This window comes from Manacus vitellinus, unplaced genomic scaffold, assembly GCF_001715985.3.
Source record: "Manacus vitellinus isolate BGI_N305 unplaced genomic scaffold, ASM171598v3 scaffold_2_pilon, whole genome shotgun sequence".
NCBI classification, from domain to species: Eukaryota; Metazoa; Chordata; class Aves; order Passeriformes; family Pipridae; genus Manacus; species Manacus vitellinus.
Genome location: NW_021940208.1, coordinates 20296058 through 20317080, shown reverse-complemented (window position 1 = coordinate 20317080; position 21023 = coordinate 20296058). Strand labels below are relative to the sequence as shown.

The following is a 21023-nucleotide window of genomic DNA, read 5'->3' as shown; positions in this document are numbered from 1 at the left end:
TTGGAAAGGACCTACAGTGACCATCTAGTCCAACTGCCTGACCACTCCAGGGTTTACCAAAAGTTAAGAGCATGTTAAGGGCATTGTCTAAGTGCCTCTTAAACACTGAGAGGCTTGGGGTATCAACCACCTCTCTAGGAATCCTGTTCCAGTGTTGTCAAGTTAACTCAGGCTCAGGTTGTCAGATTGGTTTGTTTTTTCTTTCCTCTTTTTTTTTTCTTGAAGAACTGGTACTTAGCAATCCTCAAAAAGGCCATGGTGCTTTTCTCCTGTGGCTTCTCCTGATGCTATTTTGTTGGATCCTACTTGTTTCTGCTCAGATCTGTCCTGAAGAGAACAGGTGCAACTCAGCTGAAATCAGGACAACTATACAATCCCATATGTCACTGCAGAGTGGGAAAAAATTAATAGCGTCTAGTAAACTACAAAGCAAAATCAAATGTGTGGTTTCAGTTATTGTTGCTACTTTTTGCAGTCTGAAAAATACTTTTTGCTCTTGTGAAGTTTGACAACAGCCAGTTGAACAAAGCCAATGGGGTTTTAACAGTCTGCATTTTAATATTAAATGTCTCCATATCTGCAAGTATAAACACATTGCTGGGAACAAATACCCATCTCAACCTCTGGTCTCATCTCTGGTTTTGATTAAATTTCTGCATTTGCAGCAGAGGAAGCAACAAATTTACAACTTTGCCAGTAAGAGAAGATAGTTGAACAGTTGCCCTGTCTTGATTTACAGTTCATTTATTTTTATCTGCCAGTCAACACACAAATACATTCTGTTACAGGTTTAGGATTTAGAAGAGCTTTCAGAAAGGAAATACTATTTCCTGATCCCTCTTAAATAGTTACCTCTTTTCTCACAGCAATTACAGTGAAAAGTGACATACAAGAAATTTTTGTCTAGATGAATAAAATATTCCAAGCAATAAATATATTCATCAAACCAGTTTGACTCAGGGAACCTGAAGGCTTAAATTCTTTATTAGTCAGCAAGTTCTTTGACTTTGTAAGGAGCTAATCACCACAGTAAGTCATTATCACTTACCATACTCTATACTCACTTTAAAAAATTGAAAACACTGACTCCAGAATCATCTGTGTTGTTTTGCTGAGAAGCTGCATTTCTAATGATTATATTTACACTGGGCTTTCCAAATTTCTCTTTTAAAGCCTGTGTAGTTAATGACAGTCTGTCTTGTTGACGAACACAATGACAGGTTTGCAGGAGGCATAAATCTGGTTGGGAGGTCTTCTGCAGCTCTGTAACCTCTAAGCCTGCTGGGTAGTAGGCTTGCCATGCAAGGAGAGGGCAGCTGCCCTGTGTTCCTGTTGAGACCAATCCATCTCCCAGAGCTGTGCCTGCTGTTATGTCAGCAACAGAAACAGCAGTGACATCGTCGTACCCTTCCTCGGGTCTCTGCAGTAGCTTGGATCCTGCCATGAAAGCAAAAGTTGCATGGCTTGAGTGGCAGGATGGGGCTGTGCTTACCCAGTGCAGTAAGGAAAACAAGGCATCACACTGCAGTATGTGGCTGCAGTCCTAGCAGGTCACACTTGGCATTCCGAATCACTACTTTGAATGTTTGGCTTGATTTAAAGCCCAGCTGACCAAAGGATCCTGTTCACAAAGCTTCTAGTTATTTTACTGCAGAAATTGAGTGATGTGTTACATTTTGGGCTGGGGGAATCATAACCCAAACTATGACATGGCAAAAAGGAATGAGACTGATGAAACATCAACCATTTCTCTCCCTCTCATCTCTGGCTTTTCCTTATGCTGATGGAGAAAACGGGCAGGGCCACTGCCATTTTCCTGCCCATCCCTTCCTACCCTCTGCAGGTACAGCTCTGAGGGTCAGGGCACAGGTCTGCCTGGCCATAACACAGATCCTCAAGTCCCCGCTCCACCCCAGTGTGCATTTGTGAAATCACAGGACAAAACCTGGCCCAGAAAGTCTTCACCAGTACAAGTAATTTCTGTCCCTGCTAGCCCTGCTCACATGAGTACAAATATCTTGTGCCTAAAGGACAGTTTAGGAGCTATTCCCTTGCAAACTATATTTGTTGATTGCAGGTCTTTTAAAAGAAATCACTAGTTTGTCCTGGTATCCAGTAAGAATAAGCTACAGTATTAGTGAAGAATGCAAAGGAGTTGAGTGGTATTTATGATTCAGCAGCAAAAGCTGCCCCCTGGAGGAACAAGTCATTAAGCCAATGAGCTGCAACAGGTCTAAAAACACCTCCACACATTCGATAGTATTGTTATTAAAGTTGCTTTACTAAGTTAACCAGAGACTCAAAAACTGAAATACAGACTTTATACAGAACGAGTTGGGAGTACAAATAAACACAGGCAATATTCTTCAAGAAATGGTTTTTAGTTGTGTTTTATAAACATCAATAAATACCAAAAAAGACATGAAAATTAAAAAAAAAAAAAGAAACAATACCAACAGCTTCAAATTTTCATAATATTTATAATTTAAGCAGATTTTTTTTTATACTTTTGCAATAGGGATTTCATTCAGAAATCCTTATATAATTAAAAAATGAGAAAGAAAATTAGTCAGCATATTACTGACACAAAATCAAGGAAGGAGTCACAACTAGGGCAGAAAAATGACACATCAAGTTAAAACTGTATTACAATTTGGCAGGAATGCTCTTAATGAATACCATATATGTGTGAGAAAGAGACAGCATCACTATTACAGGCAAGAAATGATGATCAAGTACCATTATCCATAGTCCAAAATGAAAATTAGTTAAAGAGGAAATGAAGACTAGAAAAGGAAAGGGAAAAAAAAATAAGGAAACTTAAAATCCTCCTCTTCATAATAGTCTTCTAAGGCGAATGTTGCATGCATTACCTCCCCAAGAAACTAGACAGAGCTCTTCCATTCCCCATATATTACCTTTCATTTAGTTTCATGAAGAAAGGTTTGAGAGAGCAGAGCGCTGGGAAGAAATACTACAAACCTCTAAATTAGTGAACGAACTTCCAGCATCACTATTGTATTCTGGGTAGGAGGAACTGGAAGAAATTATGTTTTTCAGCCTCTGAAGTGCAATGATCAATAGTAAAAGGAGAAAAGCTAAGAGGCTAAGGAATATAGAAACATAGACATAAACATTGGATAAACGGCCAGGTGATGAATCCACTGAAGTTGAAAGAGATGTGGGATACAGCTCCAGAAAAGTCCCATTTTCCATGTTTCCTACAAATCCAGATGAAGGGTCAGGTTCTGACATTACTGGATTTGTATTTTAAAAATCACAACAGATCTTGTATTCAAAGGTTTTAGTAGAATAAAAAGGGTTTATATTAAGCGAGCATTTTTCCATCACAACGGTGAGATGACGAGTCAGACAGTGAACAAATTTATCCTTTACTGCTCAAGCCAGGACAATTTAAGATCATATCCTTCGGAACTGCAAATAAAAAAAAGAGGCAAGATTAATTTACTAGCAGATAATGTGCACCTGATACAATTTAGCTCTTAAGAGTTACAAGTTATTATTCCTTAGCACAAAGCTGCAATTCTTAAAAAATTAGCTAGGAACTATCTGCATGTCTCAATTTTCCAAAATGCAGGGATTAGGAGAAATCCTACTGAATCCTAATGAATTAAAATTGACTTCTCCACCATGAGTTGTTTAACTGAAAGGCACAATCAAAAATGTGCTTTATATGGGACAGAGATATTGGAATCCAAATTTATCTAGTGGAAAAAATCTAGTCAAGGAATGAAACCCCTTCTCAAGACTTCAGCTCCTCAACCTAGATGAGCAAGGCCACCCAACATCACAATGGATGATGAATCCCTTAGCCACTTACTCCATAGTGTCTTGCTAGAGGTACCCAGAATGAGAAAATATGCCAGACTTGCTTTCTTACTATGTATTTTTAAAATGGTTTGAATGGTTTCAAGTATCAAAATACATCTTGCTGTAATTCTGCCATGGCAGATCTCAATGGTAGGCAGGTTTCAGTGAAGTGATGCAGCTTCTGACACCTACAATCAAAATCCTAAGGGAATGGGCAGCCCTGTCAGCTTAGCAAGCGCAAGGTGACTGTCTAAGGGCAGCAAACGCTAACTGGGAAGAGATCCCACCTTTGAAAAAGCTTTGCCTCCAGTCATTTGTCAGAGCCTGGAAGCTCCAGTGCTGGCAAAGGTCAGAGTAGCACAGGATAAGCAGATCAGGGAATGCTAGGATGCTTTCCTTTAAACGAACATAGTCAGTCCCCTGGTGCAAGCTGGAAGCATAAGAGAACACTTGGTGATGGGGAATTGCTTGTAAAAAGCTGACATGCTGTAGCTGAATTACATGACATAACCCTTGCTTTTGTTTTGGTACAAAAGAGATAATGCAAGTTGCACACAAGGTAGGAAATTAAGATCATTCTCTGCATATAATCACTCACATGCAATCTTGCCATCCATCCATTCCTGGTCAGCCTCTCACTGCAGATACCAAGGCACCACAAGGACAGTCAGCAAGCTTTCCTCCCACAAGGAAAACAATATCCATACAGAACTACCTTCCCAGTGTGATTCCTCTCATCCTGACCATGGTTTCAGCCATGTCCTGTGGTCCCAGTTCAATACAATTATCTCTGACTCATATTTAGAAGCTTTGAGGAAAATTCCACTGATTTTCATAGTGATATAGAGCACAAACACCATCAGCATCAGTCAGAGAGACAGAATCAGACCTTGAAGTGATGATGTGACAGCCTGGAGTCTCTCCTTCTCTGTGTCACACAACCACCCAAGTATCTATCTGGGTTTCCATGGGAGTGTCCCACTACTGTTCCCAGCAATTACCTGCCTTATAATTTTTCCTTTAAATGTGCAACTTTTTCTAACTTTCTTCAAGTACCTCTTTCTTCAAGAGGCTGACACTTTTTGAAATTAGGTGTGACCTCAAAAGCTCCAACCTGAACTAAGGATGCTTTAAAAGTACAAGGTATTTAAAATTCCTAGAAGTTTGCTTTCCAGACACTGAAGTTATTTGCATAGTTACCTACTGTACTTTGGCACTGTAAATTAAATTTAGGTTATGTTATATGCCATTAAAAGCCCTAAGTGCCTGAGTAAACAAGTACTACATTAAGTGGTAAGTAGAATTTAATTGTACATTTTTAGCCAAGATGGCTAAACTCCCTTTTATCTGCATGGACAGGATGGCCAGATCACAACTGCCTTTGGGAATGAAAGATAGCCACTCCTAACCCCAAATATGCCCAGGCATTGCTTGAAGGGTGCTAGCTGGCCAAAACCATGCCAGGAGGTCAGTTTGCTAATTCAACAGGAGCCTATGTCCTGGCCTGGATTAATTTACTAGTACACACACATCCATAATGCTTTTATGGACAAAAGGTTACATTCCAGATGTTATTTTATTGTTTATTGCTTTTATTGTTTTATAGTGGAGCTTTTGATAGTCTTAACCAAGCATCCCAATAGCCTACAAGACATGCAGGAGTACAGAACTATACCTACATATACCAGAAAAAAATATTCTTACCCTTGTGGTATATAACTCATACTGATGCATAAAATATACTAAACCAAAACAATTTTATAACCTTAATAGTATTAAGCTCCACAGGAAACGGTATTTGTTGTACCTTGTGAAATAATTCAACAGACTGAACAAAGAGAGATCCTTATGAGATTATACTCCTTTTGAACTGTCTTTAATTTAGTGATCCAAAATTAACTAATGGAACAATATGTGTTCATTTCATGTTCTGGAAGTAGTTAAGTGTGTTATAGCTAATTTATCCTTTTTAAAAAATAAGCTTTGATATAGGAGATATTTATCCTTAATTACTCGTCATAATGAAAAGTAGATCCATTATTAATTGAATTGCTCTATAATAACTTAAAGAATTAATTCACATGAATTCTTTAACATGGCAGAAGTTAAAAGTCTTTAAATTTTTCACAAATTTTAAACCTACTACATTCTAATTTTATCATTAACACTTTTGGCCCTGCTACAAGGAAGAACTTTGACATGGTACTTTTTTTGAAGTTAGTGAAAAACCTATGGTCTTAAACTGGACTAATCAGAACCTCAGTTAAGCAGAGATGTGAGTGTTTTGATAAATCAGAGCTTTTATAGGTCTTACACCATCACCCAGGCTACTTTTAACTGAGCATTTTGTAACGAGGTCAAAGACACTGTAAAAATTCTGATTCTAAATGATTATGGTCTAGATTCCAGTTGTCTCACTAACACTGTGTAGTGACGCGATGTGTAAATGTAGCTTTGGCTAAAGTGGATAGTATTTTAGGAAGAATAAAAAAAATCTGTGTTGTTTTAAACACAGAGTTAAAAATATGGACCTAAAGTCTAAGGTCTAAGGTCCTACTCAGTCTAAAAGGATTTTTACCAACCATCTGCACTCTATTGGAGTAAAATGGCAGAATCATACAGATTGTGAACATATCTGGTCCTGACAATTCAGTAGTTTTCATAGGAAAGAAATAAAACAGATCCGATCCTGCTCCCTAATGATGATTCCTGGTGCTGTTCCAGCATGGTGATCCTGCCAGAGAGCAGCCAGGATGGCTCAGCCGGCAATGTGTGGCAGGGGTGCAAACACCATTCTGAGCCTCATGCAACTCCATGGTTCTAGGGCTGCACAAACCTCTGCCATGCTGCAAATTAGACCTCACAGCCTTTGAGAGCCCAGTTTTATTCAGTGCACCACATCTACCACTTCGGCTGAGGTTTCTGCTTCTGCTGGGAGAAGATGGTAAGTGGCATGAACCATTTATCTCTCTTACCCCAATTCTCCCAAAGGAATAATCCCCATAAAGCCAGATGTCAGCTTCACTTTCCTGTTTGGTAATTGGTTACTTTGCACTTCTGAAAGTGAAATAGAACAACACCATAACATCTAGCCCAAACCTAGTCTCAAAAAAATGACTGGGAATTTTGTCACTGACTTCACAGCATGGCAAAAATAGCTAACTGCAATAAACCCATTGTCTTTGAGAGCCATAAACTGATCAAGGAATTTAACAAAGGAGCCAAAGTTCTCAAATTCTGTAGTGGTCCCTGCCTTCCCTTCATCTATTGTTGGAAAGCTGAGTTGGTTTAAGGCAAAGAATTAATTGAAAGTGCTGTTCCTGAATGACTGCAGATGGAGAAGAATTCTGACTCTATTTGACAGGAGAAGGCTTTCCAGCTAACTCCTGAAAACTCCTGGGACAGGAGAACTGGGACCTGCCTGCTGGGGGACTCAGATTTTGTGGTGTAGCTGGATCTGGATTACTTTGTCAGAGGCACTTCTGCAGTGCCAGGGTAGGGTTCTGTGACTTGAGGAGTCGTCCTGAGTCATTGAGTCCTGCCCCACTGCCAAAAGGCCCAAGTGCCTTTCTGACACTGGCTAATTTTTCCTGTTGCTATTATTCCATTGTTACAGCAGACTTGCTGCTCCGATGGACAAACTGCTTAGAAGATTCACACATTTCAGTAAAACAACTCACTGTTCCAAGAAGGCAAAGACTCTGCCTCCATGCTCTGCTGGTTTTAGATGTACAAGAGAGCAAAACCTTGTTCTGTTACTTTAGTCCCCAAATATGAGGGTTGGCACACAAGGAGAGGCTCTCCTAGACACATGGTGTCATTTGTACATCCTGGCTTTTCAACCAAAACCACTATTTAAGTATTTTCTTCAATGTGTGCATTGTTTCTCCATTCATGTCCTCGGTATAAATCCCCTTCCACAGGTGAGAACAACCGCTCATATCCCAAGAGTAGGCCTACCTGGCAGATACTATAGGCAGGCTCAGTTGGAGTTTTTAATATTTTCTTTTATCCTGTGGTAAGTGGGAGATAGGCAAAGAGGCATTCAATAGAAAGAGGGCAAACTGGGTAGGTGATGGATCAAGCAAGGCATCACTATGTAAAAGGTCAGTCCCAGGTACCGTGCAGTACCATGCCTGAGTAGCCATGCCAGAGCTATCCACTGTTTGCATATTTGACAGTACTGGTCATAAAAACTATTTTGTCAGACAATGCAAATGTGGTCAGGAGTAGAGGCCTCACAATTAGCATATGCCCTGAGTACCAAATTATAGGTAACATTTTAATTTAATCTTTAGGATCGCTGAGACAGTAGTCATCTCCTTGTTCAAACTAAGGTGAATGTTAAATGAGAATGCAACACTACACAGGATGGCATGCAGCAAACTGAACTTTTTCATAGTCCCAATGTCATAATTGCTTTACCATCCAGCCATCTGTATTGCATGCCTCCACACACCTTGATGGAACAACTCTATTTCTCCAGGCTCAGTGAAATATTATTTAATGGAGCATACTCACAACCACGGAAACCCTAAAAACTGAGGAACAGGAAGCAAAGTCTGGTAGATTGAATTTCTTGGGAGTTTATTTGCCATAGAAAAGGACTTTGTTTTCTTGGTTCTTCCTGTGTTTTTGTGACTACAAGCTGAGAAATACCTTGGCTGTTTCAGAGGCTTCAAAATGTTTAAGCAGAGAGACAGATTGACATCAAAGAAAACCAATATTTTTATGCAAAATAAACTAACATTTTTGTCACAATCTCCCATGAACTCTTTCTTTACAGGTAGAAGGTATTCTAGAAAGCCCTTATTGTAAACAATTTCTAACATGAGATCTTAATTTGCCTTTAGCATAGTTACAACAGTGAGGTCCCTCATTCGGCTAAACTTCAATATGCTGTTAATTGTACCTGCCTTCCTTCCCTAAAAATTTAAAATCCTCTTGGCTGATTTCAGCCCAATGTATACAGAAAGGCAGAGGATGAGTGCAACAAAAGGGATAGATTTAATCTTCAAAAGAGAGGGCTCTGTGAAGCAGGACAGGGAGTCCCTCACTGACCCATGCAGGACAGCTGAAGAAGCTTGCCCACATCAGATGTCTCTGGATCCTTGCAAAGGGAGCCTCTGACCACCAAGCTTCATTATTTTGTACACACTGCCATCCTGTGAATCTAATTCCCATGCTAGCACATGTGTGTCTCAGATGACATGGAGAAAAAGGTCAAAGCAGCACATCACACTAGTGGAATAATGCATCCACTATGGATGACTTGGGACCATGCCCATGACGGGGAGGATCTGGTGGTTAGCAGATCCTAGATGGCACTGGAAATCTTGCTAGAAAATGGCTAGGAAAGGGAGATGAGTTGCAAGATGGTACTCTGGGCTTGTGCAAAAATTGCTTCCTCTGTATGAGGCAAATAGCTCTTTGTTTTGGGTAGGAGAGGGGAGGCAGAGGACATTCATTAAAGGTGACATTATTAAAGAACTCTCAGGTGTGTTCTCTGCTCCATTTTGCCCTTTGTAAAGTTAATGTCAGGAGTGAGCAGATAATGATATCATTCTCTCATGAGCTGAAACCAGAACCACCTCTCCTTTGTTCAGTATCAGGGCAGGAAGAGCAGGAGGTTCCCAGGTGATATGATGATGCCAGATCCAGGATGAGACCTTCTCATCCCTAAAGGTGCGTTACCTCCCCCCCCAAGTTCTGTTATCATAGTGATTGCTTCCAAAAGCTGGCAGCAAGAGTTCACTAGGTCAACACATTTATGAAGGCCAGTGAGCTTCTGGTTTCATCTTCCCCCTCACTGCCTTTGTTTTCTACATTTATTTCCTTTAGCACATAGGACTATATTACCAATATTGCCTTTCCAGCTAACTTGTAACACAAAGTATTTAATGCCAATAAAAATATGTTTGCACACTCATATTGAAGGGCTGAATGAATTTTAAGTACTGTGAACACTTCAGCCTTGAAAAGCAATTTGCTCTAGACTGGAAAAATATGGCAATTAAAATTCATCCAACTAAATAAAATGGTAGCTCTAGACAGAAAAAAGAAGTAAGTAACATCTTATTCCATTGAAAATGTAGGTAGGATTTTACTAAGAATATGATCCTTAATGCTTCTTATTCTTGCATAAATGCCTTTGGCAATTAAAAGACCTGAAGTAATCAGGATGTTTCTTTTTCCCATTACAGTTGGACCCTTCAGGAGCAGAAAATCCCTTTACCACTCTGCCTGGCAAACAGGATCAGTGGGCAACTGACTCAATAAAATAGAGCACAGCAGGAAAAGAAAAAAACTATTTCCTGCCACAAGCAAAGTTTTCCTTTTAATTTATGATCTAATTTCATTTTTTTATTATGATTTAATATGATTTAAATTTATGTCTTTGAAAATCTAAGAGGACAAGTGCCCAGATGGCTTGGCTGCGGGTTAAAATCAAGTTATATTTTGTTTGGGGGTTCGTGTGGGGATGGGAAAAGGAAACTTTCAGAGCCATAAGGATACTTAGATTAATTCAGATAGGCTCAAATGATTCAATAATTCACATTTCCCATGGATCTGCAGACTATAGAGTAATTGATATTAATGTAAAGCAAAGACATCATGACCTCAGATCAGCCCCAGAACCTGTCAATTGAATCTGGTCTTTAACAGAAAAACAAGCAAGGAGAAAGAATAAAATACTTACAAGCAGGAAGAAGATATGGGAATACAAGCCAAATGTCCAATGTGCAGGTTGGTTATCACGCCCAAATCTAAAGGGACTGCATGGTGAGAAAAGCACCTATAAAAAAGCAAATAAAAGCTTTAGTAATCAACGTTTAGTAATAACTACAATAGTAATAAAAAACAAAGAGGAAAAGTGCTCAATTTTGACTGCTCTTAGTGCCAGAAATTTCAGAAAAAAACCAAACCAACTGGAATCCTGGCTTGTGTTTTATTCCTGCCAGCGACATCCTTCAGCTGTCCAGTTACAGCACTGCATGTGCAATATAAAAACCATGATCTTGAACTCTGCTTTACAGCCATTCTTTGATAACACCTTTCTCCTCTTCTTTTGCAATGTGCTCCAGGACCAAGACAGACATCTGTCCCATGGCACCTTTCTAAGCAATGAAGCACTGTATCTGCACTCCAATTCATTTTGCATTATCCTCTAAAAATTTCTGCCAAGTATCAGCCCTTTCAGATTACACACTATTATTTATTTATTCTCTTTATTTCAGACTATCTGCAGTTTAAGTTCACATACCTGAAATACCCAAACTGAATGCTGTATATGCACAGGGATAATTAGAAGAATTGTGTGTGCTACACGCATTCAATATCTAGAATTAAAATGTAGCCCCTGAACTGTTTTTAATAAAGTAAATTAAATATCTTGTACACGAAGAAACAATCCCAGAATTTTGCAGATTAAAGCAAAAGTAGGGCTACCTTCAAAATGATCCTCCCCTCTGGGAGAGAAAAGACACTTTCACAATCATTGTACCTCTCAGAGCTCTACCTTTTCAGCACATTTGGTTCAACTGCTTTAGAGAAGCAGATCTCTGGGGATGGATGTTAACGCATTGTTGTGTTGCTTTCATCCCTTCAATCACTGAATCACTTATGGTTTAAACCTCTCCAAGTTCAATAAAGAAAATTATCTAGTGCAGCTGTTAAAAGTCAGTATTGTTGAAATCCAAATGTTTTGATAACTTGACTATAGTAATGTTCTACCCAAAGAAGTTAGACAGCTTCCTGATCATCTTGCTATGCAGAAGGAGAGGTAGGAGGCTGCAGATGAACATCAATGTCAGCTTCCCTGAGGATGGACCCAGGACATCCTCTGGATGTGAGGGCATGCAGCCTACCTTGTCCAGAAGCAGGCAGGCTGAAGCAGGTGGTGGTACTAGGATGGAGAGCAGGTACAAGAGCCCCCGTATACCTTTTCTGCAGCAAATATGCCTCATGTAACAAAGAGCTCAATACTGTGTCCCTCAGTTTTTTCTGCTCACAGCAGGCACCCTTTCCCTTCCCTTCCCTTTACTTCTTTCAGAACAGTTCTCTTGGGGGAAAGAGGCGTGAATCTCTGCAACAGGGACTGTATCTTCAACCAAGACAAGTATAAATGATTTTGCTTCTTTTCCAGCTTTCTCTTGTCTCTCTACTCCCAGATCCACAGAGCACTGCTTTTGCCCATTTAGTCCTTCATTCACCCCAATAGCCGGTGAGACGAAGGAAACGGAGTCCACCAAGTCTTGAGCTAACTAAACAAGCCAGAGATGTAGTGCAAAACACAAGGCATCCTCAAGGCTCCTTAAATGCAGGCATTTTATTCAAATGGCAAGTGTACACAGTGAGATGGGGAGGTCTGAGCTTTTGATTACCTTTGAAGAATAAATATCTGAACCAGTTTGATTACTTTTGAAAAACAGAGAAATATTTGGACCAGGACATCAAGAAGCTTATCTTCAGAAGACCCCTGGGCATACACAGTTGTATCCCACAGTCCTTCATCCTTCTTGCACCACTCTAATGCCCTTCACAGCTATTTTTGCTGTCTCAGCTGCAGCACTAGACCACAGAAGGATTTGGCCCAAACAATGTATTCATTGTCACTGACACCAAGATATGTGAGAAGCAGAGACCTATCTTTTTCCCGTATCTCTCAGGATGTGAATGGAGTGAAGAGTCTCACTGCTGTACATCTAGGACCTCAGACAGGGAAATGGGGTCCTTCTGGTCCTGCCTCCCATGGGAGTGTCAATTTGAATCTCACCCCAAAGGACATACAGTCGCCAGGGAAATTAGTCTCCTTCTTGTGCTGAAAATTTCTGGTTGCTGAAAATTACAGGTTGCTGAAAAAAACCACCCAAAACTCAACAGTCTACTCTTCGCTGACAACAGTGATGGGTCAGATTTCCTGGTGTCCAGTCCCAGCTTTATTCCCTTCATTGCCACTCTGAATAACTTTTGTTATTGACACTTTCAGCCAAATTCAACCCAAGCAGAAGCCTCAAAAACCTTTGAGTTTCTGAAGTTTAATGATAGTGGTTGATCAGATAGAGGGAACATGAAGGTTCACAGAGCCATTTGGTTGCCCCTAATAGCTTTACATCTTGGTAATTGACTTCTGCAGACAAACACAGCTGCTTAGTTGTTAACCGTCAAAGTAAAAGACCCCAGGTGCCCAGCTGGAAAAGAGGTCCAGAGCAAGGCTAGACAAGGAAGAGGGAGAAGCCAGTGGGTATCAGGAATCCTTAATTTCTGCATTTTGTGTAATGACTTCTTGTTTGATTTCTTGCAACCCCAGATTTGGAAGTTTTGTTTGAATAGAAGATTTAGCGTAGTGTGGAATGACTGCTTAATGAGAAATGAAAATTCTGCTAAAATCCATTTTCCTCAGTGGAACAAGTATATGAAAATATTTCAACTGTTCCTGCCTTGTTGTCTCCTTTCATGGTTGAGTCATCCCATTCCTGCTACCCCTCCTTGCCAAAGCCACAAGTGGCTGTGTGGAGCATCCCACTGACACTGATAAGCCTTTCAGGAGAAGGTGCCATCCAGCCTGGGGGTGGGGGGATGGAGGGGGATAGGGGAGAAGAGTGGTGATGTAATTAATCTCAGAACAAACAAAAAGTAATTAAACTTTGCTACCTCATGCCTGACTCTTAACATGGCCTGCTGATAACCACCTTTTAAATTTGACACAAACAGACTGGCGCTGGGCTCCACAACTAGGGCCAAATGGCCAGTGCAGTGGAGGGCTGTGCACTGTGTTTGCCCTTCCTGAAGCCACACAGACTTCTCCCGGGGCAGTGCTTGAGCTCCTCCACATTGTTTACTCAGAGCAAAACCTACCAGCTAAAACATCAAGCCCCAGGGCAAGCAGTCCTAGTTATCAGAGCCTGCTTTCATTTTCCATCACGCTCACATGTGAGGCTAACAATTTGCAGGGCTCAGACCCTCAGGTTCAGCATTCCTCCAGGTAAAGGGGGGAAAAAACCCTCAGAAGTATTGGCATAGTCCCCTTCATGTACAGTTTTAGGACAAAATGTGGCTAAATCTGGAATTGAATGGATTTGAGATCTCTATTGTCTCTTTCAGTGCTGCAGCACAGCAACCTCCCTAGTGCCAGATGAGGTGGCTGCACACAGGAGTGTACCTGAGAGCCTGCATCTCTCACTCCATATGGGCACATCCACTCTCATCTCGGGAGACCTCTGTGCAGACTTCAGCAAGGGGCTCTGCTGAACAATAAGTGGCCTTTACCTTTGCTAGTCAATGGGATTATTAGTTCTTAACTAACAAAGCTGTGACCCAGTAAGTGGAGTCCTGATTAATACGAAAACACTTTCCTATTGTAAAATTCAGCTGACATACTGGCTTCAAAGTATTTTATAAAAACAAAGGATATAGTACATATCAAACCCAAAAATGTCAAGCAGATTTCATTTTAACTTAGAAATCCTGACACAACATAAAGCTAGGACAGAATTTTGTACACTTGGCTCAAAAGGAATCTCTCTTCATGCATCGTTTTGCTTCAGATTTTTTTTCTCTCCAAAAAAGGCAGATTGTAGTACCAATTACATACTGTGAACTTAAATGCAAGGGAATTTTAGGCACAAATGTGCTATCACAGTAACTATCACTGTAACTCTGCTTCCAGACTCCAGTGGCTCAGCGTACTTTACCAAGAAAAGTAAGAAAACAACCTTGTCCTTTGATTCTGTTTCCCCTCACTGATATAACAAAGATCTCTATCCTTGTGACATTCATTATTTTATCAATGCAGGCTGCATGCACACACCCCCCTTGACAAAGAGACCATGGCATTATCCTATCTGTGTTTGTGTGCCTTACATTTACATATGGTCATTGTTTGCAAAACAGTCTGCAATAACTTAGGCAAAGAAACAACACTATTGCAAAGGGAGTCACATTGAACCACGCTGAGCTATGTAGGCATAAGGGGGCAGGGTTGCACCTGAAATGCCAAAAAAGAGCAAGCAAGGATAACATGGACTATGAAAGGAGACTTTCTGCTGGTGCTAGATGGAGTGATCTTTCAAGAAGTGCCTCTCAGATGTCCTAGCTTTAGAGGACAACGTTGTTCTCAAATCCAGAGCCAGAGTAATTCCAGTGACAGGCTGGTCTTAAGCATCTCACCAGATGCTGAAGGCATCAAAGCAAAAACAAATGTGCCGGGACATTTCAAGGAAATTAAAGAAATGATGGACAAGGTGCCTACATGAAACTACAAGTAAGTGCAAGGTGGAGCTTGGGGAACCAAAAAGATGATGGCTTGAGGGAGAAAGATGCTGAGAGTACAGGCTGATCAAAGCCCAGGGGGCATGTCTTGGTAAAGCTGGAGAGGTGGTACATCGTGTATGGGGACACCTGAAAGTGAAGCCTGTGACTGATGTCCGATGCAGGGGAGAAGGGGGAGCAGCAGAAGGACTGACAAAGAAGGGAGATGCAGATGAAGTGGCAGGCTAAGAGGTGGGTTTTGCAGCAGCGCCATGGATCGACTATGTCATAACAGGATTTCCTCTGCGCAAGCCAGGAAAAGGAGGTAACCGGAGTCATGAAGACACAGGGGGAGGAGTGCTTGCAAAAGAGTGCAGGAGGTAGAGGTGAAAATATACTGACTTTTTAGTAATGGACTTTTAAAATTCCAAGTCTCAAACCTATCAGAAACATCACATTTTTCAGCAACTTCTGAATACACTCTGTCGTTAAGATAATTCCTCTTCTTCTTCTGCATAGATAGGGTGCCGGGGGAAAAACTGCATTGCTTCCTGGCTCTGGTGAGGAATTTAAAGAATAAGCTTATAATTTCCACTGCACCACTAAGACACAACTAGGAACAAAGACACTTGCCAGACACGAGCTATCTCAGTTCAGCCTTTTACATCTGAATAAGTTAACAAAATGCAAACGGCAATAACTTCATATACATACAGTCATCTACATGGTGATAGTACTAGATTAGACTTCGATGCTGAAATAGCCCAGGACCCCTTCCCCACCAGTTCATGGTCCTACAGCATTTATCCTCTTGACAGCAAAGCACACTTACTAGATATAGCAAGTAGCAGTCAGCAGGCAGGCAAGCCTGTTCACCAGAGCAGAGGAAAGCTGGGGAAACATGACGGAGACAGGGGTGAGATGCCTGCTTTTCCTTCCCCCACCTCGGGTGACATGAATGACCAAGTCTGAGAAAGAAGTGGGGAACGAAGGTAGCCAGTATATAGCTACAACCAGCAACAATCTCTAAAGAGAAAAAGCCCTTCTAGGCATTATAGAGAGAAAGCAGCTGGTGGTTTCAGGTTGCCTTTCGTTTTGGTCTATTCAGGCACAGAAAAGTCATAGTGGGTTCAAAATGACAGTAAAAGCAAAATCACAAGGAAACAGACATCAACCCTCCATCTGGATCCCTTATCAGAACGAAACTGCCAGCATGATATACATCCTGTAGGGTCCAGATTTTATACGTCTCCACCTTTCTCCCATTCTACTATAATTAACTAAGAATTAAATTTAATAATAGTCAATATGCATTCCTAACTGTCTTTGCTTATATAAATGTTAATCAACATGGCAAATGCTCAGCCCTTTACCACTATTTTCACAATTTTCCTCTAACTGTTTAGCATTTGCAAGCGTAGGAAGAGTTTGTTCTGTTCCAAACTTTATTACCTCTACCAAAATGATGTTGTAACAGCCTGCAGCTTTTAGCTAGACATAAAGTGTTTGTGCACCCATCCTGTTTTCTTTTTTCTACTGCTGTGCTGTCTAAGCTCAGCTCTTCTGTCAGTACGTTAGATAGGCATGTTACAATTTATTTGCAGAGGGAGCAATTCTTTTCCCGCCATCTTCCTGCAAACAATGTGAAAGAGCACACGCATGGCAATCTATGATGGGCAATCTATGCCCACAGAGCCAAGAATGTGCTTGCACAGTGATGACCCAATGCTCTGCACTATCACACCCCTGGGCTGCAGTATCTTTCAGTGATGGAAACCAGCCTGTGCCTCCCTTCTCTCCGCATCCCTCCTTCCAGAACCAGCACAACCCCGATGCTGTCTCCACGCTCTCCTAGACCGTTCCCCTTTCTGCCTCCAACAAAAGCAATTTCTCCGAACCGAAGAAGCGTCCATTCAATTCAAACACTTTGACAAACCACGAAGTCAGTTAGGCTAAAAACAGGTTCTTTACAAAACACGGGCCTAACGCGTACCTCAGTTAAACGCTTCTGAAAATCAAATGCCCTTGGTTACGGCACAGGACAGGCAAACCGCTGAGAAGGCTCTCTCGGAGCAGCAGCACTGGCGAGGCACGGCGGGCGCTGCTCCTGAGCTCACGGCGGCTTCCCAAACCCGCCGGGACCCGCCTCAGCCTGGTGCCGGATGCCAGGACAGCGGGAAGGAGCAGCCCCGGCGCTACGGGACGTGCGAGCAACAGCGCCCGGCCGCCGGGCAGCCCTGCCGGCCGAGGGCACGAACAACGCGCACGGGGTACTAGAGCAGGGGGGAAAAAAGCACCCCAAACCCGGAGTGCCCACCTCCCTTGGAAAATGAAGGCGGCTGACCCCGCCGGGATGCTCCGGCTCAGGCGCAACCGGCAGCGCGGCACCTTCCTGCCCGCAGCCGCCCCGCTGGGGCCGGCGGCAGTCCGCTCGCCGCTCTCCGGCTCTCCGCTCTCCGCGCACCACAGCCCGGTCCCACTGCGGCTCCTCTGCACCGGCATCGGGCTCCTGTTCGGCCCCGGGCTCCCGCTGCCGTCTCGTTCCCGCTGCGAGAGCAGGCACCGCCCCCGAGCCCGGCCCCCGCCCGGCCCCGCCCGCCCTCTGTCCCGGATACCTCTCACTGGCATGCGAGGCCGCGGAGCAGCGGAGCAGCAGCCGCTTGCCGCAATACGCCCCGTACGGGCGGTCTGTGCCTGTGGCAGGGGCTAAGGGCTGGGGACTGGGGGTCGTCCCGCCCGCCCAGCGCGCCCTCTGTGTGCGAGCCTGGGAGAGGCGCTGCGCTCACGTGGAAGGGGAGGTGAACCCCCCCGCCTCACTGGCGTTGGAGGATGGAAGTCACCGGCTATCGCACAAACCCGCCCCAACACCTGGCTCTTACCATCCCACGGCTGTCCCACAGCATACATCCCCGGGGCTGATCCTTTTCCAAAGAGACCATGTGAAGTCCGTATCCCAGAGGGCAGAGGGACCCATGGGAAACGCGTGCTCCTTCGGGGCAAAACGTCTGCATAGGGTCAGATAGTAGCTGCACAACCGGGAGCTGGGCACAGCGAGGGAGTGGGTTAGAAAAGCGGCTCCCGGGGAAGTGGAAACTTGCAGGCGTCTTTCTAAAACTCTTCCAAGTTTTCAAGGTCTCTCAGGGATACTCTGATATCACGTACATGGCAGTGAGTTAATAGTTGTGCCAAGACCAGCTGAGATAGTGACTATAAGGTAGTGTAAATAACAATAAAATCTGGCTTCCCTAGTTTATTTGGATCATGACTTACCTACAAATATCCCATGCTCTGGAATCAAATAGTGAGAAAATGCTGGCTGGATCAGGCGCATTTTCTTCTGTGGACACTGTGGAAGGAAAGGCTCAGCTGGCTTTTGGTATACTTGTCTCATCCACTATGATTTTTTTGGCCAAATGACTTTACTGTGGGTTAGAAATCAGTGGTGAGCACTGTGAAGAGCAGATGGGGAGTTTAATGCACCCTCTGCAGCTCAGTCTTGTATCTGGCTAATGTCCATGTGAAGTTCTGAAAGGATGTTGAGAAAGGTTGTTCTTCATTTTAAATTGCTCTTAGGGAGCTGTGCAGTTCTTAATGTGCTGTGGAGGCACTTCTGTGAATTGTGCTTTCTTTGATACAGTCTACACAGTTTCAGTAGAAGAGTAACTTGGAATATCATGGCACAGTCACTTTTGGAAGAACAAGACATATGAATAAGTATAAAACTTAAAGCGAAAATCGTTCCCAAGACTGAACCATATTTCTCTTTGATAAAACCGGTGAGTGCAGTGGCATAAAAAAGAGATGAGGTTGGCTTTGAAGGGGCAAAAATGCCCTTTCTGTTTCACCTCTGAAAAAGGAAGTAAATGTTTTTGTGGATTTGGGTTTTTTTTTTTTATTTAGGTATGGCTTTTCAGGGTGGAAAGTCATGTGCATGGTATATGAACACAAAAAGAATAGCCTATCCGTTAGTGCTATGATATCCCTAACTTGGAAGCAGACCGCTGCCTCACTTCAACTTGCAGCCACTGCAGAAAAGGGCACATTTGACAGTGAACTTGCTGATTGCATGATCTTTTGTGGAAATAAGACACAAAGCCTGTTGAAACTGTAGGGAAAGAAAAATTGTAGACACCTACTACACTACTGGCAATGATTAGATTAGTTGTGAAGAACCCTGCTGAAACCATTTTTAAAAATACCAAGAATTTGCTATACCTTTTCTTATTTGTGTACTCAGACTAGAGGACTCTTTGGTACAAGCCCTGTATCTGGGATGTCACTGGATATAAACAGAGACAGATGGTGCATTAAAGTTCTCAACATTGATTTTGCAGAGAAGGTCCCAGGTACAAAACTCTAAGGAGACAGGAGCAGCAAAAGTGGTAAAGCAAAAGGATTCGATCTTGAAAAAAGAAAGAAGCCAAGAGAAATGCTTCTGTTATAGCTCAATTGTTCTAGCAGTGGAATTGCAAGCTGGGACATACAGCAAGAGTTTCCCCAAGGTCAAGCAGGAGGAAGACAAGGAAAAGTAGATGCAACAGAGCGGAAGTGACTGCTAAGCCAGGCATGCTGTTGCTAGCACTGGCCACAAAAATCAGTATTTTCTAAAGAAAACGAATTGTGATCCCTTGGACTTTTATCACTTTACTGGATTTTAGTTCAAAGCCTAATCCTTTGAGGAATAAGAAAATTCCTAAGTGCTTCCTACTGATGACCATGCTTATCCCACATCATCAGCCATAGTCACTAGTAATTCTTGACTCTAGAAGAAACTCAGAAGTCAGATCTAGATCTATCCAGTAAGTCTCACAATCTCAACCTACATAATGTAGGTTAGGTCATATCATCCTATCTTGTACAGCTACAAAAAATACCAGTACTTAGGCAATGAGAGGGAATTCATTTTTGCAGCTGTGCTCTGATTTTTCACTCTTTTCCTGAATAAAGCAGCTCTCAAGGGGAGGTGAACAGCACTGCTAGAAGAGAGTACGATTTGTTCAGCAAAGGAGAACAGGGCAGAAAGGCTTTTGTGCTTCTTGGAGGTCGCTGGTATTTCTTTAAGTGTTTTAGATTGGGTCACATCACTGATGTCCTGCTGCTCTTTGTGGCTTGTCCTTTTGCTGTGAGCTGCTCAGTGGCACTGCGTAAAGCTGCACCAGAGGAGCTGTCAGCAAGATCAGGCCTCTCAGTCAACTCTGGTGGCTGTGTCAGCACCTCATGCAGAGGCCATGGTAGTGGGAAGTGCTGCAGCTCCAAAGTAATTAAGTTGCTCTTTTATTGCTCTTCCTCCTTCTGGCTTTTTGTGCAAACAGCACAGTGTGAGCTGGCCCTTCCTCAGGACAGTGTCTTTCATGCAAATATGTCTCAAAATGTTTTGCAATTGTAAAATATACCAACAGAGCATTAAACAGAGAAATGGGAAGACAGTTTCAGAGAAGGTTAGAAAAAGAGAAGACAGTACAGCAAAGCAGAAAAAAAATATATGGAGTCTTCAGATGGTGAGAATACAAAAAAAAAGATAATTACAAAGCCACTTTTTTTTTCTTTTCTTTTCTTTTTTTTTTTTTTTTTTTTTTTTTTTTTTTTTTTTTTTTTTTAATACAGTTGCAGCCAGATAAGTACTGACTTTGCCTTGGAGTCAGAGCATGAGGTTGAAGGTCAGGAGAGTGCACTGGGTGGGTATGGTTGACTCTGCGGTTCTGGCCTGGAAAGGGCACATCAAGGAGACATGGCTTGGCTGTTGCTCAGTGAGATTAGGCCTCCAGAGCTCAGTGCAATTCTTGCTGCTACTAGATTGCCTACAAGACAGTATGGCTATAGTGAATTTAATAGCTTTTCTGCCTTAGAATGCAGAAAAGTATGGGAAATTCCATATTACTGCTTTGTTGGTTCTGGATATGATTTCCTCTATCAGCTCAGAGTCATTAGGTGGTGGAGTAAGC

The 21023-nt window shown here is 42.4% G+C and overlaps 1 protein-coding gene across 3 annotated transcripts; it reads right to left on the bottom strand.

Moving 5' to 3' along the window:
* Positions 1–196: 196 nt before the first annotated feature.
* SERTM1 (serine rich and transmembrane domain containing 1) lies at positions 197–17222 on the bottom strand. Of its 3 annotated transcripts, none has more exons than XR_001920424.1 (4): positions 17075–17222; positions 10532–10627; positions 1065–3435; positions 197–386 (listed from the first exon to the last, which is right to left on the bottom strand). XR_001920424.1 is itself a non-coding variant. In XM_018070906.1 (3 exons), exon 3 carries the CDS (start codon positions 3253–3255, stop codon positions 2932–2934), a length of 324 nt encoding a protein of 107 aa, XP_017926395.1. In that variant the 5' UTR covers positions 3256–3435; positions 10532–10627; positions 17075–17222; the 3' UTR covers positions 2879–2931. The 3 variants fall into 3 exon arrangements, 1 of the variants encoding a protein (XP_017926395.1); XR_001920425.1 differs by having other exon boundaries at positions 198–327; XM_018070906.1 differs by lacking the exon at positions 197–386 and having other exon boundaries at positions 2879–3435.
* Positions 17223–21023: the final 3801 nt, after the last annotated feature.